The following is a 25973-nucleotide window of genomic DNA, read 5'->3' on the forward strand; positions in this document are numbered from 1 at the left end:
TTGGGGGTGTGCAGATGCTGCGGACCCCCCTCAGCGACCGTGGCTGCGCGCAGCTTGGCCGCCTGTTTCGCCTGCTTCGAGGAGAGCGATCCTTCCCGGGAGCGCGACTGGTTGGCCATCTCGTCGGCGGAGCGAGAGTCAAAGGAGGATGAGTTGGAGTCTGGAGGGTGGGGAGAAACGAATGTGGTGCGCCCGGCAGGAGTGGGCGTAGCGAGGCCGTCGTCTGTGGGAGAAGGAGACATGGCAGGCGCGGCAGGGTCGATATGTGTATGCCCCGCGCCTGTCGAGCCTGGCCCCGAGCTTGCGCGCGAGCTAGCCGTTGGAGAGGGTGATATTGCCGGAAGTGATTGGAGACGCCTGTGATAGGCTGCTGAGCCTTCTTCTGTGCCTGGGTCCTCGTGCGTGATTGGCCGCGGGCCTCCAGTCGTACCAGACGCTGTGCGCGGGCGGACGGCGCTGTTGTGGTTGTGGGAGTTGGGATCGGGGAGCGGGATGCTGTTCTCGCTCAGATTGGGCGAGGGGGGGATGACGGTCACGTTGGGGCCCGAGTCCGAGCTCTCATAGCCCCCCACGCCCGCGAGCGCCGTGAGCTGGGGTTTGTTGACCGCAGACTGCGATACTGCGCTCCCATTGCGCTTTTCGTACGATGATTTGGGTGTCGCCGCGGGGCTGATGCTGATGGATGGGTTGCGGCTGTTGGGCGAGGTCGCGGTGGGGGACGACGCAGCGCTCGAGCTGCGCGAGCGCGAGTTGCTGTTTCCCGACGACGACTTCACCAACTTCGCAAAGAACCCCGGGGCCATGCTCTCTCCCTAACAAACGAGTCGGAACGATACCTCGCGCTGCACGCCAACCTCCCCGTTCTCTGCCAGGTGCCTCCCTGAGTCTGTGCCTTTCCAAATGCACGCACTCCCGCTGTGATTCGTGAAGGGTCCGCGACACCGCGTCTTGCAGGGCGTAGCCGATGTGGACAGGCACACGATCAATCTTGCGCGTCCGCTTCCGAATCCGCAGAGCAAAGTTTAGATGGAGGAGGGTCCGTGCGGTTACAGCGAGGCGACGGCGGACATGAATGAGGAGGAAGAGAGCTCGAAGCGCAGCACCTCCCACGAGGCGACTGCATATCCACTTAGTCTGGCCTCCAGAACGCGACGAGTGTCGGATGAATCAGAACATCAGCCGCCCTCGCGCCCGGCGGCCAGCTACACCCGCTCTGAATGATACTCAGCCTTTTAGCAAGTCTTAGTCAAAGTACTTCACGATGTGCGCTCACAGTATATGAAGAGCGAACGCGGAACGATGCCGGCGGCCACTACCCACCGAGCGACGGACGTGCGGGCGGAGCGCTCGCGCGGTGCGCGCGCAGCCTGGCGTTGTGGCATGATTGATTTGGGACAGAGCAACCTACTCGGCATCGTTCTTAGGCCTCAGGGTTCAGGGCCTTGCACTTCTTGCTGGGCTCAAGTACAGTATTAGTAAAGCCTGCGGTTTGAGGCTGATCGAGAAGTGCTTCCTATGTGTGGCAATGTGGAATTCGGGTCCGTACTTGGCCAGGATCGACGAGGTGTGCAGTGCAAACGCGACACAGCATTATCATAGAAGCTCTGTATACACGATACGACCAAGAGTAACGAGAGGTAGACGCTTCCTCGAATGAACCAGTAGCCATAAGGCAGTGACGAGTATACAAGCACATCATGGGCCGACGACCTTCGGCAAGTCGACCACATACACATCTTCGACGACATCTGTGGTCTCGACCCTCCTTAAAGGTACCGTGAACCGAACCGGCTGCTTCCCAGGGCGCATAAGCACGCACGTCTGTCCATCCCGCAAGACGAACTTCTCTTCTCCAAGCAGGATGTCACCTTGCTTAATGCCGTGGCCTCGCTCGATCGACCGAAGCTTCCCCGTGATGGACATCGAAAGCCACGGCGCGTCCGGGTCCGGTACAGACCAGAGCTCGTATTCAAAGGGCGAGTTGACGGGTTCCCCGGTGGCGGTGTCGACAAAGTCCAAGCAATACTCGGCGGCGGACAGAGATCCGGGGAATAGTCTAAGCGAATATTGGCAGTCGGGGATCGGCCGTACGAACACGAACTTGTCTTCGACGTAGGCTGACTGTCCGGGTTTAACCTATAGCGAGAAGTGTATGGATATTTGTTAGACGCATGGGACGTCGTGTCACAAACATACCCCAGTAGGCTCAACAAGGGCATCTAAGCACTTTGTTGACTCTTCCATCATGAATTCGTAGCCCAAGTCTTCACTTGTCTCCGCAAGATCGAGGTCGAGCGCCGCGAAGACCTCCGCGTGAGTACCCTTGTAATGTTCACTAGCAAGTTGGATAAGATCGAAGTCGTTGCGAGGCTCCAGACCAGGGTAGAGTTCGCGAACTCTTTCCTCGCAGAGATTGCGGAAAGGAACGGCCCCGGGGGCGGGAGCGGACGGTGCTAAAGCTGGGGGCAATGGTCGTTCCTTGGGTTTCGGGGTCTCAGCTGTACGTTTGCGAGGTCGTTTCGCATCCTGGTATGGGTTCTGTGCCTTCGTAGGCTTTGGAAGATCAAGACTAGACCCCGCGTACTGAGCCACGGAAGCGACAAACCTTACGAGCACTGGCAGACTTAGTCTTCATGTCTTGACGGAGTACAACTCTACAGCGAAGAACGGCTACACGCTATTATGTCGTAGCACGTTACTCACGTACGGAGTGTGGAGTGTGGAGATGAGAGAGCTGGGAGTATCCAGTGGTACTGGTAGACGAAGGCTGGAAGTACGAATGCTCTCGACTCTAAGCCAGCGGCAATTGCCGGACCGCTAGCCACCCTCAGCCACCGTTCATGATGTCGCGTTGTGAGACTTATCCTCAACCGTCAAGGTCGGTCTAAGTACGACACCCCTCAAACACGTCTGGTCGACCGCGCTGTCGTTGTGAGCATCGAGTGGGTAAGGAGACTATTTCGGATTCCACAATCTCTGAGAGAGACGCGGACTTGGCGCTATTGACTCCCTCACATTTCTCGGCGGACTCGAACGACGTCAACGCTGTACGTTCGCTGTTGGAGTCGTGTGCCCTTCCCAAGGAGTGTCAAGTAGGATATACTACAGTACGTGGCTCTCGAAAACAAGATACTGGATGACTGACAAACTATTATACTCAGTCTGACGGCGTCGCAGCGCGCTCCGGGTCGCTTGTGCCATCTGCGAACACTTTGACAGGCCTACTGGTATTACCCAACTGATCACTCGTCCCAAAGATGAAGACTCAGCCCGCACGCAAAGTTCGTACTTTCAACTGCGAGATATGTATACGTTACTTATGCTGACTTGTATTAGTCTGCAAGGGGACAGCAGCCTTACGGCGACCTCAAAGGCACGCGTACACTGGCAAATCTCCGTAACAAGGCTACGCCGCCCACTCCACCGGAAATCCCACCGAGTTCCTCCAAGCCCGGACTCGGTATGGGCGCGGTGTTGTTCCGCAACCTTTGCATGGAGAAGATCCGCAAAGATTATCCTGGAGTCAAGCCTCGCAATGACTACGATATCTCCTCGTTGTCAGAAAAACGATTCAAGGGATCTCCAGCCGAAATTTACGCACAGTTGGACGAGGATCTCGCGCTAGATGTCGGGGATGTTGGTTACGAGTTCATCATGGAAGCTGCCACGGCGATGTTGGACAGATATGTTGAGCCAACCGGGGTACGCGCATTGACATGCCATTCCTTGTCTCGTACACGCTTCCTGACATTGGTTGCAGCTCAAACCTGGACAGTCCGCTTTCCTCTACGACGACGACAACTTCATATTTATTCGACCCGTTCCTGACTCCAAGTACTCTGTCCGGCTGTTTCCTGGATCGATCTCCGCCGCCGAATACTGCTTGGACTTCGTCGACACCGCGACCGGGAAATCCGTCAACTCTCCCTTCGAGTTCGAGCTCTGGGGAATACCGAACCCGGATACGCCGTGGCTCTCTTTTCCGATATGCGGGCAGCTGCGCTCAATCGAATACGCTCACGGAATCAAACAGAAGGACATTCTTCCCGGCGCAGAGAAGTTCATCTTGCGGGACGGGCAGACGTGTCTGCTGGTACGTCCGGGGAAGCGATCTCTCCGCTTCACGGTGCCGGTGCGGAAGATGGAGACTCCCGACGTGGTCGATGAAGTGGATGTGCTAGACTTACCGCAGTTCGTTGGCCCGTGTGCGTGATATATATCTACGACTGTAATCGTCAATTTCAAGAACTTCGCATGTGCTGTATCGTACAAATCTGACAGTAAAATCACGGCGAACGGCGGCCGGCAACGCCTGCTATTGCGTCATCGAGAGGGCTTGGATGGCTAAATCAATTGGGTTCATACACGATCCCGCAAGTAGTTGAGCAACATGAAATTCATGACGAGTACGTATGATACACCAAATTCAAGTCAAGCAGATGCCCGAGCCGCGAAGGGGGCCATAAGGCAGCGGCGGGTATAGAGACGCATCACGGACCGACGACCTTCGGCAGGTCGATTACGTCCACGTCTTCAGCCACATCTGTGGTCTCGACACGCCGTAGCGGTACTGTGAACCGGGCAGGCCGTTTTCCAGGGCGCATGAGCACACACGTCTGCCCGTCCCGCAGAACGAACTTCTCTCCGCCTGGAAGTATGTCCTCTTGCTTGATGCCGTGGCCCCGCTCGATAGACCGGAGCTTCCCCGTTATCGGCATCGAAAGCCACGGTGCGTCCGGGTCCGGTACGCCCCAGAGCTCGTATTCGAAGGGCGAGTTGACCGGTTCCCCGGTGGCGGAGTCGACGAAATCCAAGCAATACTCGGCAGCCGACAGAGATCCAGGGAATAGCCTGAGCGAATATTTGGAGTCGGGGATGGGCCGGACGAACACGAACTTGTCGTCAAGGAGGGCCGAGTTTCCGGGTTTGATCTGCAGCGAGGGGTGAATGAATATGTATTGGACACACGAAACATCATGTCACAGACGTACCCCAGTAGGCTCAAAGTAGTTTTCTAAGAGCTTGGTCGAATTCTCCATCATGACTTCATAGCCATAGGCTTCGCTCGTGTCTGCAAGATCGTCGTCGAGCGCCGCAAAAATCTCCGCGTGTGTACCCTTGTAAAATTCGCTTGCGAGTTGGACAAGATCGAAGTCATTGCGAGGCTCTAGGCCAGGGTACCGTCTGCGAACATGCTCCTCGCAGAGTTTGCGATAATGCACGGCTCCCGGGGCGGGACCCGAATGCGTGGAAGACAGTCCTGGCGCTGCTGGTGTTGGGGGCAAGGTCGGTTGTTCCTTCGGTTTAGGTGTCTTGGCTGTACGCTTGCGAGGTCGTTTTGCGTCGTCGTATGGCTCCTGCGCCTTCGCAGTCTACAAGTCGAACAAAGTTACTACTAGAATTAAATGCCTCGCCCCAGCTAACCAGCCTGACCTTGCGTGCAGATGTAGTCTTCATTATCTGACTCAGCGCGATTTTACAGCGGCGGAACGCGGTGCACCGTTTCAATACCCGCACGCTGTATGCGTGCGCAATGCGCCAGAAATGAGGGAGGGGGTTGGGTGGTGGACGGAGACAAGTGAATGCTCTTCCGTCAAGTTCAGCGCTGGGCTTTCGGCGGCTGCCGGACCATTAGCCACCGTTCGGCGTTTAACGAATTACCCTTGCGGAATTCCGGTTGTTTTGAGTCAGTCGCATCGCACCGCTGCATGAGCAATGCCGTTGCAAACTTTGGTGATCGTGAAACTGGGCGAGTCGTATAACATAATTGACTAGTAAATACAATACATACACGGGTCTCCTAAGATTACATTCCGGGTCTACAGGGATAACGACAAAGCAATGGCAGATGCAGCGATGAATCAAGGGTCAATGAACTGAGGCAAGTCTAGGACGTCCACATCATCGATTACGTCCGGAGCCTTCACCTTCCGCACGGGCACCGTGAAGCGTATAGACCGCTTCCCCGGACGCACCAGCACACACGTCTGCCCGTCCCGCAAGATGAACTTCTCCGCGCCTGGCAGTATGTCTTTCTGCTTGATGCCGTGCGCGTGTTCGATCGACCGTAGCTGCCCGCATATCTGAAAGGAGAGCCATGGCGTATCCGGGTTCGGTATTGCCCAGAGCTCGAACTTGAAGGGAGAGTTGACGGCCTTCCCGGTCGCAGACTCGACGAAGTCCAGGCAGTACTCGGCGGCAGATATCGAACCGGGAAACAGTCGGATTGAGTACTTGGAGTCAGGGATGGGGCGGATGAAGACGGATTTCTCGCCAGTGCCGAGCTGTCCGGGCTTGATCTGTAGCGGAGACTCAGTAGGCGTGTATGGTGAATACGGCGTAAGACACGTACCCCGGTTGGCTCGACATAGGCGTCACAAAGCTTCTTCGCGCTGTTCATGATAAACTCGTAGCCATCGGACTCGACGTGGCTTGCGAGTTGCTCGTCCAGCTGTGCGTAGATTTCGGCCGGGGAACCGTGGAAGCGCCTACTCCCCAAAGCGACAAGATCGAAGTCGCTGCGTGGCTCGACTCCAGGGTAGTCTGTGCGAATCTTCTCGGCACAGAGCTTGCGAAATAATATGGTGCCGATACCGGGGGCGGGAGGTGTGGGGATGGAGGGACTTGACAATTTCGAGAGAGCAGTCGGTGGTTCATTCTTGATGCGCGGTTTAGTTGTGCGCTTGCGCTTGACGTCGCTGTATGGCTTCTGCTGCCTAGATGGCTGTGTCTAGTTACCACCTTAGCACCAAGCCCGACCGCACCTCGCCACAGAAACACGAACCTGACGTGCATATTGTGTCTTCATTTCTCTTCAACAGCGCGATTTTGCAATGTGTTTGTCTGGTGTGTTCTCGGATGTGCCGTATCGTTGTAGGCGGAGGTATCGAAGACGATTCAGTGCTGAGTTGAGCAGACCCAGAGAGAGCTGTGGTTGACGGAGGCAAGAGCATCGAGCGCCGAAACTGTTGGCTTTGGACATCTCGGCAGTTGCCGCTCTTAGCCACATAACATGGCTTGTCACGCCGTCACGTTACTCCGCGCTTGATTCCGCCAAGAGCCGCCAAGCCTCTCAACCTCGTCGGCCGGCCTGGCTACCTACTACCACTGCCTCTCGTACTGCCAGTACTTGACGTCCCTTGTTGACGTACTTTAGTCAGGCTCTTATTTCACCACGTCGCCTAAAAGCTGGTATATGTACTCCAAGGACGTTCAACTCGTCCAATAATCAAGACAAATTAACAAATCACTTGCGTACGTCGTCTCACTGGACTGAGGACATATTGCATTCGTTCGACGCCAGACGTTCCGCCGCTACAAACTTACGAAATCCATAACTCCTTGATATACGACGTTGAAATACATGCTATCATACCGATCCCCGCCATGACGATCCATCAGTCCCTCTCTGCACGTCTGTAGTTCGACACCTGTGATCCGTAGACGAGCGTACGGAATTGGTGGTGGGTACCGTCGGGCCTGATGACGGGTACTACATGCTCTTCATGCTTGCGGCGTCTTTTGGGTTGATGGTAGTGGAGAGATCCACCGTTCTCGCGCCTCACAGTGACTCGCCGATGCCAAGGCAGCCGAAGCCCCCCTACTAGCTGATCGTTGACCATGTGAAGACCCGGTGCGCCGGCGTGCACAGCTCGGATGGCAGCGGGTACCATCGGGACACCATTGGGAGGTTGTACGCCATGATCCTGGACGACGATTGAGCCAAGAACGTAGGGGTCCGGGAGCCACTGCGGCGGTCCGCCCCGTTGGCCCCGCTGTATGTACAGCATTGACATTCCCCAGCTTGTGCAGACGAGGGCGATCCTCTTGTTTGGCCCGTTGGTGCGCCAGTAATTGTTAAAATATATGTCCGCGGCCGTTTGGTCCACGAACACCATGCCAGACGAGCCTATGAATTGGCCCTGGGGAATAACCCAGTGCTCTTCTTCTTGATCGGCCATGCCTTCATGTAGCAAACGCGAGGTCAGCGATGGTTATGACGAATTCAAAGGCACAGCTCACGATGAGATTGACGCTGTGTGCTAGTTCGTCACTGCGGAAAGACCAGTACACGACTTGAGCAGTGTTCTGTCCTAGATTTTGGTCGGGCCCCGGGCAAGATACGTCAGCAGGAGAATAAGCTGTCAGTAGACAGACGACTCACGACGTGTGGTGGGTGAGGATAACTGGGGCACTTGGGGATGGTCGCCGGACGGCCGTCTTTTATAATGAAGAGACACAATGGCTGCGGGCCACGATCCGTCCTGCTCCAAGCGGCCCATCAGCATGAGATTCGCAGGGGGGGTTCAGGTTCGCTGCGATTGTCCTGCTTCCACTTATAGCGATACATTGCCATCTTCGAACAATGCATTTGCCACGTAGGACCCTACATGTGGTGCTCTCGCCTGTGGTCAGACTGGAGCCCAGGTGAGCTGGCTGGCCGACTTCGTGGGGCCATTGTTGGATAGGTCTAAGCTTGCCATGACGGCATTAGCCATGCATATTGACGCGCTTGTTCCTGCATCGACGTTGCACCATGCGTAAGCCAGAGTTCCCTTTGTTTTGCGGCTTTCATTCTCCAGTTCAGCCAGTGCTGCGGTTGTACCCATCAGTGGCTAAAGGCCTGCTAAGCGAGGATATAAGAACTCGCCTTTTCACGCTGCGGCCATTTCGCACCCCTTCCCCGCGAACCCTCTCTACATTTTCCCCGTACAATTGCCGTGAGTCTAGAATTTGTAGTGACGGCTTGAAACTCCTGCTAAAAGCCGTATCAGATGTCTTACTTCGGTAGCTCAGGGATGGCACGCTCAGGAGCAGAACCTATGCAGACCTTGCCAAGCCCACCGCCCAGTTCGCCCCCTAGGGAGCCTACCACGCCCCCCGTTCAGAGCACTCGATCTGGACCGGTTCCTGCGCGTACCGTGTACGCAAGGCAGGCGAACAAGCTTCATCCAGACTTGGACCCGCAAGACGACTTCGCGATCCTTGCTCTGGGCAGCAACATGCTCGAGAACCAGAGTACCTCCCAGAAACTTGAATGGTTGAAGGACGCATGGACGGACACCGTTGCCACCTACGGATCCGAAGCCAGCGCTCGGAGCGGCATCAAGAAATTCCTAGATGCTGTCGTAGAGCTTAGCGGTGTATGTCATATTTGCGCTACGATCGTATTTGGTATGCTGACCAGATCTTGCAGGAGAAGCCTGGCCCGGACGATCCAGAGGCTCGATGCCTCCCGATCCCCCACTCAAACCTCTCCCTTCGCCTTTGGCCTGGCTCTCTCGCGGATGCGGAGTATTGCATGGATTTCGTGGACTCCAGCACGAAGGACCCCTTGAACGTGCCCGACAACTACGAGCTTTGGGGAATACCGGACCCTGCGGCGCCATGGATCGACCCCGTGTCCATAAAGCTGTCGTCGATCGAGCGCATGCACGGCATCGACAAGGACCAGATCAAGCCAGGCGCCGAGAAATTCATCCTGCGGGACGGGCTGTATTGTCAGCTGCTGCGCGATAAGCGGAAGATCATGCGTTTCAGAGTCCCATTGCGAGAGCAAGCCATCGTTTCGGACGACGAAGAAGGGAATCCCCTCTACGAGTTATAGTCACTATAGGTATATCATGTCAGTACTTGGGCATTCCGATAGCGTTGAAGAGCTTACTGCGCAATGTACCCATCGGGGGTGCGAAACATGGGTCTTTTGTAGTGTACTGTAGAAATGTTCAATGAATGTCATCGCATTGCGAACGACGAGACGTTGGTGGACAAACTTTGATTGAAATCGTTATAACTGCTCCTACGACGCTGGAGGAATTGTTTGGATGAGTCCGGACCAACGGAAGACGATACGGGAACGTAAACGTCCAGCAAGCTGCTTGCTAGCCACGTGGGGGCTTCAAGCGGGACTCGCGGGCAGCGGCCTGCACCATCCCACCTGCATACAGGACACGTCTGCGCAATCTTGTACGATTTGTTGACTATTAACGCAATGCGGTGGCGCAACGAGGAAATGTGGATAGCGATAACGGCAGGAATGAGTGTGTTGATGATGATATACTACTACGGCATAACGGAGCCAAATGCAGAAAAGGAAGACGTCGACAAGCCAGCGTGCGCGAATCAGCGAAGGGTCCAAGGAGTGTGTGCGAGCAGATGAAGATGAAGGTTGATGCTGTGGTGTGGTGTGTATGTACGGCGGTGAATAATAGCTATAGATGAGGCGCAGCATACTGATATAATACGCAAGACAGGTTCCAGCGTCTGGGCGGGGGCGAGAGCGGGACAGGATTAGAGAGCATGGCGAAAGTGAACGGATCCAACCGGCGAGCAGACCAGCATTCAAAGCTGTCCCTTGCTCCACATACGAGCCCAACTCTAGAACCTCAAGGCGGAAAGGGGACGGGAACGGGACCGGTGGGACTACCGCGGCGACTGGAAGATCGAGAGGACCTTCTCCGCGCCTTCCTTGTACTTCTTCAACACCTTGTTCTTTTGCTGCTTCTCGTCCTCGCCGTGTCCGTTACCGTTCACGGCAGCGCCCTTGACGGTGTCTCCGCCATGGGCTGCATTGTCGCCGTTGAGGGACGGGTCCGAAGACTCGCTCACCGTACCCATGGAGATGGCAGACTCCTTGGACTTCAACGAGTGCGACATTGCGGTTTGTGACGGCGAGGGGGTGAGGAGGCCAGCGCTCGAGACTGTTGACGCAGCCGACATCGTCGCAGAGGCGGACGCTGTGAGCGACTTGGCCGAGCGCGATGATGGTGGGGGGCTCTTCTGCCGAAGGAACTGTCGTGGGTGTTTGCGGAAGGTCAAGCCGGGCGTGCGGCCGCGACGTTGCTTGTCCGACGGCGTGGGCGACTCGGCCGGCTCCAGCTCCGAGTCGAGGGACACGCCCGAGAACGAACGCGGGGTCGACCTCCTCGGCGTGCTCTTGCGGAACACGGAGAGCTTGTAGCGGTCGACGACGCCGCGCGCAAAGAGCGTCGTGCCCTTCGAGCCGTTGCGCTCCTCCACGAGCAAGCCGCCCGCTTCGACGAAGTCCCAGTCGTCCTCGTCCTCCTCGCGATCCGCCAGACCTTCGTCTTCTGTGCGCGCGTCGGGAATGTCCCGGTCCAATGCGGGAATGCCAGACTTCTCCCGCCGGTTGCGGTTCTGTTTGCCCGCGCGGACCTTCGGTGCGGTCTTGATGTTGGCGTCCTCCGCTGTGCGTGAAGCTGCGGCGGCAGCAGCGGCCTCCGCCGAGGACACCGTGGTCGCAGTGCGGTCGTGGCTGGGCGCCGGAGCAGCCTCCGGCTTCGCCGGTTCCACCGGTGCTAGTGCTGGTGGTGCCTCCGGTTCTGTCGGCAGAGCGGCAGGGCGAGCTTCCGGAGTCTTGGGTTCCGTCTCTCCGACGTCCTCGGGTACAGTGACTTCCTCGACCTCCTCGGGCACGGTAGCCACATCCGAGACGGGTTCCTCGGGAAGGATGGAGTCGAGGCTGGGGCTGATCGACTCCTCATCCTCGTCCTCCTCGTCCTCGCCATCCCCGTCTTCCTCCTCATCGTCGATGATGACCGAATGCCGGCCCTTGTACGAGTACCCATCAAAGACGTCGACAGAGTCGTCCTCGACCGGGTGCACGGACGGACTCCGGGACTGCGACGGCGTGGCGACAGAGTCCTCTCCGTCAGTGCGGTCGGTATCCGTGCGCTCCGCGTCGGTGTCGACCTCTTCGTTCTCGTCGTTGATTACGGGCTCCATGCCCAGGAAGGTATCGTCAAAGTTCTGGGTATCGCTGGCATTCGAGGGGTCGATTGGAGGAATATACGGGGCTGCACACGTCTGTTAGATTTGGCGAACACCCGGACTTAGAGGGACTTACGTATGTAACGCTTATAATACACGTGGGACCAGTCTCTGCCAAACAAAACGTCGTGAGAATGACGCGGACTAGACGGAGTAAAGGATGCACGTACATCATCGAGAAGTACGGGTGCTTCTTCACCCGGGGTTCTTTCATTCGGAGCGCAGGGTTCCTTTGGAGCAGCTATCGACACAGGTCAGTATGGTGCGTTCTCGAAAGAGACCAGAAGCGCGACGTACACCGCGGATCAAGCTCTTGGTGTCCTGGTCCATCGTCCTGTCCTCAGGGAACTGCAGCTCGTCCTGTAGCACCCGGTAGTACATGTCCGAGTGATTTTCCGCCCAGAATGGCGTCTGCGAACGCAACACGCATTCAGTAAGCTTAAACCTTTAACCCGTGCTTTGGTACTCACGATGCCTGTGAGCATCTCATAGAGCATCGTGCCGAAGCTCCACCAGTCCACCTCGTAGCTGTACGGCAGGCCCTGGATGACCTCTGGTGCCAGGTATTCTGCCGTCCCGCAGAACGTACTGGTCGTGTCGCCTGAGCTGGGCTGGAACATATCGTTCGCGACGTCGCCCTTCATCCAGTGAGGGGTCGAGGGAGTGGAAGCAGGGGCGGTCGCGGTGTCCATGAACTCGCCCCTTGAACCCGAGGGCGTGGACGGAGCGGTAAGGGCGGCCGTCCGACGTGGGAACTCCTTGGAGAGACCAAAGTCCGTCAGAACAATGTGTCCGTCCGCGCCGATGAGGATGTTTTCTGGCTTGAGGTCACGGTAGATCACGCCCGCAGCGTGCAAGCCCTCGACGCCCTCGACAATCTCGGCGGCGTAGAAGCGGGCGCGGTCACGTCCTAGCCGCCCCCATCGCGCGAGTTGTGTCGCGAGATCGCCACCAGGGTGGAAGTCCTAAGCAAAGCTGTCAGGTACACCCACGGTCATGTTCGGGAAGATCGACCGACCATAACCAGGAACAAGTTCTCCTTGTCGTGGAAACTCCACCAGAGCTTCACCACAAACGGATCCGAGTTCTCTGCGGCCATGCGCTTTAGCACCGCCTGCTCCGTGAGCGTGTGCTGCAGCTCCTGGTGCGCGAGCACGTGCCGCTTTGTGATCGCCTTCAGCGCGTAGACATCCTGCGACGGCTTGTGGCGCACGAGCAGGACCTTACCCGCGCAACCCTTGCCCAGTACACGCATCATCTCGAAGTCGTCGACGACTACCTTGCGCTGCGACTTCTTGGCTGCGCTGTTCGGGTCCGTAGACTTGCTGCGCTTCTTGCGCGCCGAGCGCCGCTCCGTCGTAGAGACGGACGACGCATCGGTTTGAGAGGCTTGCGAGGGAGTAGTCGAGTATACGCGCGAGGCACGTGCCATAGGGTCCGCCGACTGGGACCGCATGATGCGGGAATGGCTTGCAGCACTGTCCCCTTGGACGGGAGTGTTCGGAGCGAACTCGTCATCGGTCACGTCGCCGTTCGAGGTCGCGGACTGCGAGGCCGCCGATTTGAGTCCATCGACAGACTTTGGCGCAGGTTTGGGAGACACCGGCGTCGCCGCACGATCCTCCGCGCCCTCCGCAATGTCCTCGTCGACATCCGCATCCGCATCCTCCTCCCTGATGCCGTCTTGCTCGGCCGCGTCTTCGCCATCCAACACGACCTGGCTGATTGACCTCGTCGCCTCTGATGACGTAGTCGGGCTCGCATGCGCAGCGATGTCCGACCGGACACGTTTGATAGCACGCTCCACACGAACGCTCTGGAGGTCATCTGTGCGCACACGTACGAACCGCTTCCACGCGCGTGCCTGGCGGAGGGTGGTCTCGTTCGCGATAGATGTGAGATACGACGCGAGCCCGGTGATGACCTTGTTGTTCGATGCCGCGAGAGCGGATATGTCCTCGCCGTTCTCGCCGATTTCAGCAAACGGGTCTCCGATTTCATTCGCGGGCGTCGCGCTTGGCGTTTGGGCGCTGGAGGAAGCATTACTTGACGCCGCACTGCTAGAAAGGCTGCTCGAGGGTTGCTGGCGGCCAGATGCCTGTCTTGTGCCATTGCTCTTGTTGCCCGACGGAGATGCGAGCCGGGATAGCGTGTTCAGGAAGGCCGATTTACGCTTTGGCGGAACGGGCAATGAAGCCACGTCTATTGGCGGAGACGGTATCTTCAGCCCGGGGAAGTTGTCGCGGAGCTTGGCATGGAGTTCCACGACCTCCTGCGCCGTGCGCGTGAGGGTAATATTATGCGTCGGAGCTGCGGGATGGTGTCAACAAGCTGTTCATGGATGACTGCTTTGACGTAATCAGGAACAACAGCGGCAGACGAGCGCGCGCGAAGGGCCAAGGCTCGTCGGATGCGGGCCCGAGCAGGCGATGCTGGGAGCGGCGACAGCGCAGCGAACGGCGGCGGTAGATGCGCTAACATGTGGGCCCATCCACTAGCTGCGGTGCCCCGAGCAAGCTATGTCAGGTGTGGTGAGAGCGCAACGGTGACGGCAGATGCACTGACAGCAAGCGTGCCTATCATAACCCCGTGAGGAGCGGAGGCACCGGGAAATACTTTGTGGTCGCACACTGCAGCCCCAGCGCTGCCAGGCGCGACGTGTTGGGGTGGCAGCCGCGGACTATGCTCCGCCAGCTGCAACGCCACCAGGCATACCTCGTGCGCCGCGGGTAGACATAGGAATCTAGCTTGATGACACCACCAATCACAGCGCGTGCGACGTGAAGAGACGGAGAGGTCCAGCTAGGTGACACTTCGCCAGCTGCGACACCGCCGGGGATACCTCGTGCGATGCGGATAGATAGAAATGTAACTCACTCTTAATGTAGAGACTGTACGAGCTCGGATCGTGAGGCGTCTCCGCGACACTGATCGTCCATGGACCCTCCTCCACGCGATGCAGTCTCCGCACAGAGATGACGGGGGACGAGATGTTCTTTCCGGGCATGGCTGACGATGTGGCGGGGGTAGCGGTGTGAGCTTGAGGGTCGGGGTCAAAGAGAGAGCTGTCGGTAACACTCGAACGCTCCCTACGCTGTCTCCGTTTGGCGCTGTAGCCAGTTACTATATCGACGCTCCGTCGTGTGAACGAGAGGTATGCTCCGTCGTCGGTAGGGCGAGACGGTCCGGCAGCAGCGGTGGCAGGCTCTTTGCGTGCACTGGCAAAGCCGAGGGCAGTTGCGAATTTGACTCGGGGGGAATCGTGCGGCGAAGCAGTGGGGAGGACGCTGAGCATGCGCGGGTGGGCGACCGATAGGACGGAGTCGGGCGACAGGGGCGACGGAGTGAAGGGCGGAGGGAGAGGGAGGTCGAAAAAAACCAGAAGGAGAAGGTAGGGTTAGACGCAGGGGAGGAGGTTGCGTGGGCTTGAGGCGTGTAGGCCACGAGTTGGAAAGGATCCGAAGGCGGATGAGGTTCTGAACAGCCTCGCGGCGGCCGCTGCCGTTCGAGAGTAACGCCGGCAACGGTGAGCAGGCAATTAGATCTGAGAGCGAATGTATGCGGATGACAGGAAGACGATGGCGAGAGAGAGAAAGAGAGAGATGGACGGATTCGGCGAGGATATGAAGGTGACGGTGTACGCTCTCCACTTTTTTGTCACTCGCCGATTGGCAACGGGCGCTAAGCGTTCACTGATATCAAAACACATGGCTACGGACTTCACCGCAGAGGCCTCGTTCCTACCCCCCACCCTCCCCGGCACATCATCGCAGCCCAACATAATCAGCATAGGACGAGTACCTCATGTTCCTGAGTGTTCTTCCCCCATTTTGATCAAACTTTCGCCATGCACCGGTACAAGTGGCGGCTGCGAGAAGTAGCCGCATTCCCACCTACCGCGACGCTTACAGCTCTCAAATGCCGGGCATCTTCCGGGGTACAATCGCATTCAAACTGTGCTCAGTCCACAGCCCTCATCAAACATCCCGCTCCGTGTCGGGCAAGGCGGTTCTCAGAAGCTAGAAGCGCAGAACCAACCTTGTCAAACCTTGTCAGTGAAACCCTCGGGCTATCAGGTTATGATGCTTGGGCCTGGACACGGTGGCAGTAGAATGAAGTCATCAGGAGCAGGGGCCTCGCACGGTATTTTGTGGGATTCCCGCAATAGAGACCGCCTCTCATGATCGCGGTAACGTCGGAGTTGCTTGAGCTACTTATGCGTACTATTTGACACGTTTGACGCGGCTACAATCCGAACTCTTCGGTCCAAGGTTGAACGTTCAAGCGAAAACTGCGGGAGACCTGTTGATACAGATGTTGAGCAAAGTAGCTGCAATGAGTGGAACAAGGACGAACTTGAGAGAGCCCTGTGCTGTTGGTGAAGTTACGGCGCCTCTCACACGCCCCACCTCTCGCGCCCAGCACAGCCCATTCAAACGGGTAAAATTCTCCTCGCTCTTCTCGCTCTTGTCCAGCAGGATGCCGTGGTTCCGTTCAGCGAGCACGGAAGACCGCCCGGCTACGGCTGCAAGCCGCGCCACCACAGGTACCGGCGCCACCGTACAAAACCCCCTACTCTCCGTGCTTATGGGAGGCTTATTGTAGCTGTGTCCACAAAGTCCAAGTTCCACTAGTTCCATTCCACGTTGGGGTTAGATTCAAGCTAGAGCCAGAGCCAGAGGTCCATTTGGGGGTCACGAATATCTGGATCACCGTGCGCGCAGACTTCACCTGCACGATGTCGTCACCCAATATTAGAGTTGGCGGATATCGAACTGTGGGTGCACTTCATGGGCTCGACCATCGCGTCCAAGAACTCTTTGGTGCCTTCGCGTCCAGGAATCTCTTGATGTCGCGCTCGGCCTGTTCCGCGGAACCATATGCGGGGACGGTACTCGCCCATTCGTGCTGTAGCCACTCGCGTTTCTCGGCAGTCGTAAAGCTCTCGAGCTGGTTGCTTCCGAGCGCGAGGATCTGGAAGTCGTTTTCCGGGGTCAGGTCTGGGTGCCATATGCGTGCTTGCTTTTCGTAAACGGTTCGTGCCGATACTGGTGACATCTGAATTGGCTGTAAGAAGGGGTGGCTGCTGCGCAATAAGCTAAAAACTTACAGAGGCGCGAGTACTGATGCGGATGAGAGGGTAGATGCGGAGAAGGCGACGAGATGAAAGCTGTAGCGGCTCTCTTATATGCGGGGGATACGCGTGGCCGCAGATGGCTCCACGGCCACGTATACACCATGAGTACTGGCACAAATGCAAAGAGGTTCTTCGCTGCGGACTAATCTTCTTATGCGACAATAATGGAGGTTGAGTCCTCTTGCTGTGGCCGACAGGAAAGGACTTCAAGGCTCACGCCTGTCATTGCACGTCGGTAATTGTGCGATTCCCGGGTCGTTTGATATCGTGGTAACGTTGCTGTGTATTTTCGGGCTGTAAAATATTAGTATTACTGGGGGCAAGATACACAAGCTCGCCATTGAAGCCACGAACCTCTCGTGTAAATTGCGACTTCATATACTTACGCAGAGCTCAGAGGACTCTCAAAGAGTTAGCAGGATACAAGGTATTCTCCTCACTCAGCTAGTCACACCTGCGGTGGCAGAAATTAACAGAATATACCAGGCTCGCCAAAGTGTTTGGGTGCAGCCGTCTTCAGTAGTGGTCGAGTTCAAGTTATAAAAAGTCATGTCGCCTGATCTCATGTGGTATAGACGCCTGGGTCCCGCCACACTTCCATAAAAGGGAAATCCCGACACTGCTAACTTCGTTGAACTCCAAAGAGCGGCTCTTCATATAGAGGTCACCCGAGACCATCGTTTCCATCTTTAAATTTCCTCAAAATCATTACCTCAGGACATTGCAACATCGGCGTACATGCTCACGAAACTATCTGTCTACAGAAATTCATGTACGTTCAAACCGGTCTTACCTGGTCTCACACAGCCCCGTGAGATCTACCCGTCATCTATCATTACTGAGATCGTCGCCGGGCTTTTCCTATCGCCTGCTCAGTGCTTCCAGAGTATTTCTTTCTCGAATGCAAAAGCCGTGCAATGCTGTGCTGAACGCTCGAGGGGGCGTCCTAGTACCGAGATGTTGACATTGTCAGGCCGCGCGAAATTTCGGGATGCGCAGCTGAACTCTTTCCTCCGGCCCTCAAGGACGAGACCTGCCTGCCTGCGATCCCCCGCCTAGCAATTCGCCAATGTCCTCCGAGTCACCTGCATCTCCAGAACAAGCTGCGTCTTCTGCTGACGCAGGATCATCTCGCCCAGTTAGGCTAGAGACCAGTGATAGCACGGTGCGTCTTCGTGGGTTGCTTTGATGTATAATTTGACTAACATTCGACACTGCCGCCGTAGAACTCGGACGCGACCCTATGCGTTGATGATGTGTGGACGCTACCTGGGCCTGACGTAGGAGGTGCTTGGCCTCCAACAAACGTTCCCAATCTGATATACACCCATGTCTAGGATCTTCGCGAGACATTGGCTGAGCGATACAGCGAGGCGGATAAGGCACACGCATGGGCCCACTCTGCGGAGCTCGTGAAGACGTACAACGACGAGCTCGTGGACAGATGGAAGGAAGAGATGGACACCCTCCTGGTTTATGTTGGTCTTCCTTGTAGTTTTTTCCTGGCACGCGAGCTCACCCGCATATCCTCCGCCAGGCCGGTCTGTTCTCCGCGGTCCTCACGGCATTCAACGTGCAGTCTTATCAGCTGCTCCAGCCCCAGCCCACCGATCCCACACTCGCGGTGCTCGAGCGAATCTCCGCGCAGCTCACCAGCTTCTCCGTTAATCCGTCCTTCCTCAACTCCACGCAGCCCGCTCTCTCCGAGGACGAAGTGAACCCACCGTTCCGCGCGCCCGCTTCGGCCGTATGGATCAACACCCTGTGGTTCTCGAGTCTCGTGTGCTCGCTTGCGTCTGCCTCTATCGCGCTCATGGTCAAGCAGTGGCTGCACGAGCTCAGCGTGGGCGTGTCCGGCACGTCCCGCGAGAGTGCGCGCATCCGGCAGTACCGCGTCAACAGCCTCCGCCGCTGGCGGGTCGGGGGTATCGTCATCGTTATCCCGATCCTCCTCCAGATCGCGCTCGTACTCTTCCTCACCGGGCTCGTGATCCTGCTATGGACATTGCACGGGACGGTGGCCGCCGTTGCGAGCGCTCTCGTCGGCACGCTCTTCGTCTTCCTCGCCGTGACGACCCTCCTGCCGGTGCTCAGGGTGGACTGCTGCTATCGTTCTCCGCAAGCCATTGGCATCTTCATAGCGTTGCGAGGTGTCCGCAGGGCGATCAGGCAGTTCCTCTTCAGCATAGTGGAGAACGCCTGGAACCTCACAAAGCAGTGGCGCCGCACCGGTGGCCTCATCGGCTCGCTCGCGGACTTTTCTTGGAGGATGTATGCTGTCGTGTGCGTCGCGAAGAAGGAGCTTCCGGCCTGGTATGGGCGCGAACAGCTGGAGGTGGCGAAAACAACGCCCGCGCTGGAGGGTGACCTTGTGGCGATGGCGTACACGACTACCTTCGATGCGGGCTGTCTCGACAAGACGCGGCTTCTTCTCGTGGACCTCCCATGGAAGCAGGCCATGGCTTGCTACGACAAGATCTTCGCGGCGCGGGCGCGCGTGTGGGGCGAGCAGGTCTCGCGCGTGCAGGACAAGTTCCCGCAACACACGTATGATATGCTACGAGTCATGTTGACGGTCGGACGCACGGAACGCGACCAGTGCTGGGAGGACGGCGTCATGACCCTTCTTGGACGCCTCCCTCCACAGAGAGACGACGTGTTCGATAATGACGGGCTGAAGCTAATGTGCATCCTCGCCATGGACAACAATGCGCCCGCGGACTTGGCGTTCCTCCAGATAGTCATGCATCTAAGAAAGCAAGGCGTGCTCCAGACTGAGTCAACGAGCAGCGGGATCCGCACAGGTGCGTGTATACCCATCGCTTCGGAAACATGACCTCACCTCGTGCCCGCATATAGTGATGGTCATGGCCGAATGGAGAACACGCAATCCCGGCGGGTCAGACCCATCGACGACGCTCCGGCACTACCTCCAGAGCGTCGAGCTGATCATCCACTGCGCCCTCCGGCAGACAACACCCGGCCTCTCTGCAGAGGAGCGGGCAGCGGTCCGCACACGTACACGGAGCGCCTTCGCCTCATTCCGCGACTTCCTCCGGACGTCACTCTGGCGTGAACCGTCGCTGTACATCTGTCTTGGACTCAGCAACATGGTCCCGCTCTTGGTAGAGCTGGTGCAGCAAGATCGGGAGCTGGTCACCGACGAGCTCGTGGAGGTGCTGAGCAGCGTGTGGTCCGCCGTGCAGGAGGACGAGCTCGGCATGGCCGGAGGGGATCGTTTGCGGAGGCTACATGCATACGTTGAGTGGACAGGAGAAGTCTTGGAGGCGCTCAAGGCTGCCGTGAGCGGAAAACCGGTGAACCCCAGTACGTCGCACGCTCTTTGTCCTGCTACTATTAGACAGATATGTATGTCTGACAATAACCTTCTCCATGTAGGTCGAAAGGTTGTCTTCGAACGCCCGGATGTACAGCAAGGAAGGCAAAGGACGCGTATGTTTTCTTCCCATAGCATCTCAAGCTCGCGCTCTTTCACCAAACTGCGTTTGTTTTAATGCTCGGGTATACATTTGTTGCTTACTCTCACAATGTACAAAATCGACGTATTGTAGCACTAATGGGAAGAAGCGGACCGGTTAGCAATACTTAAGTACGGTGTTGCTCTGAAGACTCACCTGCACGGAATGCTTACCGCGGCCTCGTTAAGGCGCGATGGGCCCGGTAATAGGCTCCGTGCTTACGGTGATTGCGGTAGATCTACTGATGCACATGGCGAAGAAGCACATAATGTAGGACACCTGTGAATAGGTCAACTTGACCACGGTTGTCGGACCATGCAGCCAAATGGTCACGAAGGAAACGGCGACTCCCATTGAGTGGGAAATGCCACTCTACCTCAGCGTAAGGAGTTCGACGCGTTCTTGCTCGAGCGCAAGCTCAGATCACGCACACGCGGACATGGAGCTCGATAAGACGTGGCGGGAGCGTGGTTGCAGCGCGGAAATATTCTGTTAGCGCATGGGGCATGGGTAACCTTGTTTGAACTCAACTGCGGCAGACGTACGGCATGTGAGAACACACCCGGCAGAACTCGTCCAATCGCACCACAGGGCCCGAGGGTGAGCAACTGGATGGTCGAACGGGAGAAATCGAAGAGGGAAGGAGGGTGCGGCATGGGCACGTACTGGGACGTACGGAGAGAGCACGACCACCTTAATGCGTGTCTTGATCGTTGGAACCTGATCTGGGCAAGAGCAATGGCCAGTAGAAAAGGCGTGCTCAGACTCCCGAGAGCATCCCGGTCATTTAAAGTGCCCAAACTGCCTGACGGAGGCGGTCGGGTGGAGGGAGGAGGGGAAGTCCGAAACAACGTGCTTGGCACGGAGGATGGGGAGGATGGCGCGGAGGCCGGAGCGGTCGTTGGCGACAAACACGATCAAATACCGAAATGGCAGGAGTGACGCGCGAAACGCCCAGAAATTGGCCTCATTCTCCTCCACCCCGCTTGTCGCCTCCCTCCTCCTCCTCTCCGTCCCCGCCGTCGAGCTCGCTCCCCGACTCGACGCGCCCATGCCGTTCCTGGGCATTTTTGGAAAGCGCGACAAGCACAGGACGCAGGACGCGGCCACCGAGCACTCCACGAGCACCACCTCCGACTTCGACTCCAGCGACCCCGACTATGTTTTGCACTCAGCCGCGAGTGCGCCGCCGCGATCCATCTACGCGGGTCCTTCGGGAGCTTCATCCTCGAAGCTGAAGCTGGGTCTCAGGTCCAAGAAGCCCCTCGTCTCTCGGACCGACACGAACCTACTCTCTCCACCGTCCAGCTTCTCTGCTGTCAGGTCAGAGTCCGACCATAACCTATTCATTCCTCCACGTAGATCAGCGGTGTTTGCTGCCTATGACGACCCCACGAATGCGCTCTCCACGAGATCCCTACCAGTGCAGCCCACAGCATCCTCACACTCGAACTCGAAAGAGTGGATCGACCTCGGTTCAGATGCTGCCTCTCCTCCCCTACCTCCCAAGCCTAACAAAGGCATCTTCTCCTGGGCTCATCGAGAACGAAAAAAGTCCAAGCCACCACCGCCCCCACGAACGTTGGACTCACCCGCGCCGCTTCCCGACAGTACCATGGATCCAGATTCATTCAACCTGCGTTCATTCCGTCATGTCCGCCCTGAATCCCCAAGCGACTCAGTCTCCATTCTACCACCTGTGCGCCCTCGCCCGCGCGAAGGCAGCTTTGCGTCGGACTCGTCGCAGCGTATCTCGGTTGCTGCCTTCCGAGAAGCGCATGCACGGCGCAGCGCCGCCAACTCTCCGGTACCCTCGTTCTCCCATGACGCCCTTTCTCCAGGATCGTCGGCCGGTCTACGACCGCCATCATCCTTCGTGAACCGTTCCTCCGCAAGGATTTCGGGTGCAGCCAAGTCAAATGATTCGTCTTCCAGTAGTTCCGATGACTCCGAGGACGATGATTCGGAAGCCTCCTCCACGTTGAAGCCGCGTCGCAATCGCACGATTACCCAAGGCAGCACGAAATCACCTATAAGCCCCGGGCAGAAGTCCATATCTGAGCTGGGCCATCGAGCAGCGCGTCCTAGCCCTTCACCATCTCCACGTATGGCGAAATCAACCTCCTCGCACTCTGCATTTCCTCCTGCGGCCCCAGCCGGGAAGGATGCTGGGCTCTATTCGCGACCTCGTGCATCAGCCTCGACCTCAGCCCTGCAGCCCGATGTTTCAGCCCGCCGTCCTTCAGGGATGGTTTCTCACCAGTCGGGCCCACAACAGCGCCCTGGGATCCAGACGCCAGGACAACCCGGTATGTCCGCTGTACCGCTACTTTGGATTTCGGGCATCACTCAACGCTGTTTCTTGTCGATAATCTAGCAGGTTCCTCTCCTCAAACCTCTGCAACCAAGCCAGCTCCTCCAAAGCCCCACTCTATCCTTATCCGTTCCTCTTCTTCATCTTCTAGCTCAAGCAGCTCTTCATCGTCGTCAGATGATGCACCACTCGCCACGCTCATCAGTGCGAGGCGCCCTGGCAGTGCCGCATCGTCCGCGCCGTCGTCGGCGACACGAGCGCAGTCGCGTGTACCGCCAAAGCCACTCATTGACATATCGACGATCGCAACGACACCGCCTATTCGACCTCCTGTCGACCGGCCGCCTGTTCCTGCGAAGGAGTCGCCAGTTGACGACAGGAAGAGCCTGATGAATTGGCGTGAGAAGGAGAAGCAGGCATCCCCGCCACCGACGACACCGACACACGCCGCGAAACCTAGCTTGAATGATAGGTTAGCGCTTCTGGCCAAAGGCGCCCAGTCGCCGTCTACAGACAGTAGCCAAGATGGGTCAAAGGAGGAAGAGAAAGAGCGCGGCAGGGGGCGCAAGCCCCCTACACGAAGTCAGACGCAACCCCCGGAGGCCACTCTATTCCCTTCGAAAGCAACAGCCTCGCCCTCACCATCACCCTCGCCTGTGCCGCCGAGGAAGCCGAATGGACGTTCGATGTCCTCGCCAAACGCGACGTTTGAAGACGTCAAACAGCACGATGGCAAGGCCGCCCCAGACGCGCCTCCGATCGTGCCTACCCCCATCCGCACGCGGACGCCACCACCGGCTTTTGCGGTCACGTCCCGGCCCACGTCCCAGTTCTCTATGTTGTCTATTGGAGCCCTCAACCAGCAAGAGCCACAGTGGCATGCTGATTCACGAGCATCTGAAGAGACGGTCAGGACGAGCCGCGCAAGGGCATCCACTCTCATTGCCGATGGCGAGCAGGCGCGATCGAAGGGGTTCACTGGTGGTGGTCTCTTGGCTGCAGCCGCAGCCGGGTCGACTTCGTCATTGTCCGGTCAATCGACTGGAAGTGGCGCCGTCCCTACGCGCGCTGGACGACAGCGTGCTAGTACCATCATCTCGTCATCGCCAGCGCCAGCGCCTTCAATCTCGCCTTCGCCGTCTCCTCTGGGAAGCTCTGTGGACGCACGGTCACGGTCAAGGTCGAACGTGCGCCGGAACTCGCAGCTCGACACGCCGCCCCATGACCTGCCGCCTCCGCGCCTGGTTACTCGCACCACAAGCCCCGACACCCGCAATGTTGGCTCGTCCGCCTCGTCCCCGACAATGCGTCCCCTCAAGTCTGCTTTGAAGCCATCGCCGCAGCCGTCCCCCGTCTCCGAGGCCAACGCTCCGTTCCCTCGCAGCCGCACTTCTTCCCTTGCGGCGTTCTCGTCCTTCCCCACACCGCCGAGACCGTTCGCGGAGTCAAGCTCTGGGTTTGGCCTGCGCGGTAACAGCCCTGCAAGCTCTACGGGCGACTCGAGTAGTGGCCGGACGCCCATCACGCCGGTGGACGGTAGCGACCTCAGTGCCACCGCGCCTTCGGCAATGAGTGCACAGCGGCGCACGCACAGGAAGAGCGCAAGCGTCACGTTCGACGAACCTGAACGTGGGCGTCCTGGGGTGCGCGGAGATGTGGATAATGCGGAGGGATCTGGCCCAGACGAGCGCAGAAGGCGCGAACGGCGCCGCAGCGAGGCTAAGGCGGCGATCGAGGTAAGAGTTAGGGTAGCCTTATTCGCTCTGAGCCCTGGAGCTAACGCGAATGTCTCCCTTAGCTCGGTAAGATCGTCAACGGCAAGGGCCCGATCGCGACGGACGACGACGACGAGGGCGCCCGCATGGACAACATGGGCCCGCGCATGAACATGTACAGCCCAATGATGGGCGCAGGCATGAGTCCGATCAACGTCACCCCGCCGACGCCGATGTCGTTCAACGCGCCGCAGACCCCAACGGGCATGTTCAACCCGGCCGGCGCGGGCAACTTCATGTTCCCCATGATGCCCCCAAACGCCGACCCGGCGTTCATGGTCGCGCACCAGCAGGCGATGCTTGCGGCGAAGCAGGCTTTCCAGATGGCCGTCGCACAGCAGGCGCTTGCTGCCGCGAACGAGGAATGGGAACGTGGGTCTTCGGCGACGAGTGCGTTCGGTGCGTACGGTGGCATGGGCGCGAACGGCGGGATGTTCCCGGGCATGAACATGGGGATGGGCGGTATGGGCCTCGGTATGGGCGGTCCGTGGCAGGGTGGCCCGATGATGTTTCCGAGCTCGCAGTCGATGTACGGCGGGAGCGTCGCGGGCGGGAGCGAGCACGGCGGAGGCAGCCCTGGCTGGGGCTCACGCAGCGCGTACGGCGAGCCGAGCGGGTACGCGGGCAGCCCTGGAGAGCGCGCATCGATGGCGTTCCGCAACTCGCAGTACTTCGGGGGCGGAGGCGGTTTCGGGTCTGGGGCGCGTTCGGAGGTAGGGGGACCGACGAGCGCACGGAGCGGTGGTGGAGGGGGCGGGGGCCAGCAGCGGCCGAGAACGCGGACGAACCCTGCGAACGAACCACTGCCTACGCAACACGCAAAGAACAAGGGCGGGCCGCCACCGTCGAGCTGGAACGCGCGGACTAACAGACCGGGTTGAGGGACGTCGCCGATGCCCCTCGCACTCAGGACGTATGTGATTCATTGCACACTCTCGTCGCTTTGTTTGCATGTTTTCCTCCATCCCATTCCCTCCTCTCCTTCCCCTCTTCTCATATCCGTCCTCTCGCGTCTCTCCTGTCATCTTCAACTACACGGCGTCATCTAAGCCATCCATATTCTTGTGGACATATCACCATCCTCGCTCTTTTCTTGCCGCACGTATTTACGCATTCCTTATGATATACCCTGCAGCTTACCACACGCATTCTACTACTATCCACGGTTTCCGCTCCGCGCACGCGTTTTCCGATGCACCCTATTGCGTTATTCTGTCCATGGTACTCTTTCTGCGCACACATCATACATACATGCATCACGGACCTTGTCCTTCACGTATATCCAAGCAATGAGGAGGTGTGAGATAGGAAGCTTATCTGCGAGTTCTGGCTAATAAGACGTGAGTCCAATCCGACACCACCTTCAAGCTTCATGAGGAAATGCTGTCAAAAAAGGTACAACTACCAATTACAACAGTCATCTTAGCCCCGTACACCCAGCGAACAGATACATATCACACTTGTGTGCAAGTGGGAGA

The 25973-nt window shown here is 57.9% G+C and overlaps 8 protein-coding genes across 8 annotated transcripts; 4 read left to right on the top strand and 4 right to left on the bottom strand.

Annotated features, from left to right (window-relative positions):
- Positions 1–1606: 1606 nt before the first annotated feature.
- On the bottom strand, positions 1607–2635 carry TRAVEDRAFT_67813 (uncharacterized protein; the record flags this gene model as incomplete). The annotated part of the gene is made up of 3 exons (XM_008034369.1): positions 1607–2136; positions 2197–2553; positions 2606–2635. 3 exons carry the CDS (start codon positions 2633–2635, stop codon positions 1696–1698), a joined length of 828 nt encoding a protein of 275 aa, XP_008032560.1. The 3' UTR covers positions 1607–1695.
- Positions 2636–3257: 622 nt separating this feature from the next.
- Positions 3258–4213, top strand: TRAVEDRAFT_41259 (uncharacterized protein; the record flags this gene model as incomplete). Its single annotated transcript, XM_008033875.1, has 3 exons — positions 3258–3281; positions 3337–3702; positions 3761–4213. 3 exons carry the CDS (start codon positions 3258–3260, stop codon positions 4211–4213), a joined length of 843 nt encoding a protein of 280 aa, XP_008032066.1.
- Positions 4214–4490: 277 nt separating this feature from the next.
- Positions 4491–5457, bottom strand: TRAVEDRAFT_41260 (uncharacterized protein; the record flags this gene model as incomplete). The annotated part of the gene is made up of 3 exons (XM_008033876.1): positions 4491–4931; positions 4992–5372; positions 5434–5457. The coding sequence occupies 3 exons, from the start codon at positions 5455–5457 to the stop codon at positions 4491–4493; spliced, it is 846 nt and encodes a 281-aa protein (XP_008032067.1).
- A 291-nt stretch (positions 5458–5748) lies between these two features.
- On the bottom strand, positions 5749–6795 carry TRAVEDRAFT_67814 (uncharacterized protein; the record flags this gene model as incomplete). The annotated part of the gene is made up of 3 exons (XM_008034370.1): positions 5749–6299; positions 6353–6716; positions 6785–6795. The coding sequence occupies 3 exons, from the start codon at positions 6793–6795 to the stop codon at positions 5862–5864; spliced, it is 813 nt and encodes a 270-aa protein (XP_008032561.1). The 3' UTR covers positions 5749–5861.
- Positions 6796–8774: 1979 nt separating this feature from the next.
- Positions 8775–9607, top strand: TRAVEDRAFT_41262 (uncharacterized protein; the record flags this gene model as incomplete). The annotated part of the gene is made up of 2 exons (XM_008033877.1): positions 8775–9143; positions 9197–9607. 2 exons carry the CDS (start codon positions 8775–8777, stop codon positions 9605–9607), a joined length of 780 nt encoding a protein of 259 aa, XP_008032068.1.
- Positions 9608–10422: 815 nt separating this feature from the next.
- Positions 10423–14797, bottom strand: TRAVEDRAFT_111854 (kinase-like protein; the record flags this gene model as incomplete). Its single annotated transcript, XM_008034371.1, has 7 exons — positions 10423–11816; positions 11867–11901; positions 11961–12031; positions 12088–12201; positions 12261–12755; positions 12809–14100; positions 14668–14797. The coding sequence occupies 7 exons, from the start codon at positions 14795–14797 to the stop codon at positions 10423–10425; spliced, it is 3531 nt and encodes a 1176-aa protein (XP_008032562.1).
- A 3518-nt stretch (positions 14798–18315) lies between these two features.
- Positions 18316–18872, top strand: TRAVEDRAFT_84539 (uncharacterized protein; the record flags this gene model as incomplete). The annotated part of the gene is made up of 2 exons (XM_008034372.1): positions 18316–18405; positions 18465–18872. Coding segments are annotated over 2 exons (498 nt in total), but the record flags the coding sequence as incomplete, so codon positions are not given.
- Positions 18873–21283: 2411 nt separating this feature from the next.
- TRAVEDRAFT_67817 (uncharacterized protein) lies at positions 21284–25742 on the top strand (the record flags this gene model as incomplete). Its single annotated transcript, XM_008034373.1, has 3 exons — positions 21284–22715; positions 22787–24456; positions 24519–25742. 3 exons carry the CDS (start codon positions 21284–21286, stop codon positions 25374–25376), a joined length of 3960 nt encoding a protein of 1319 aa, XP_008032564.1. The 3' UTR covers positions 25377–25742.
- Between the last annotated feature and the right edge of the window lie 231 nt (positions 25743–25973).

Source organism: Trametes versicolor (genome assembly GCF_000271585.1).
Source record: "Trametes versicolor FP-101664 SS1 unplaced genomic scaffold TRAVEscaffold_1, whole genome shotgun sequence".
Classification (NCBI taxonomy): domain Eukaryota; kingdom Fungi; phylum Basidiomycota; class Agaricomycetes; order Polyporales; family Polyporaceae; genus Trametes; species Trametes versicolor.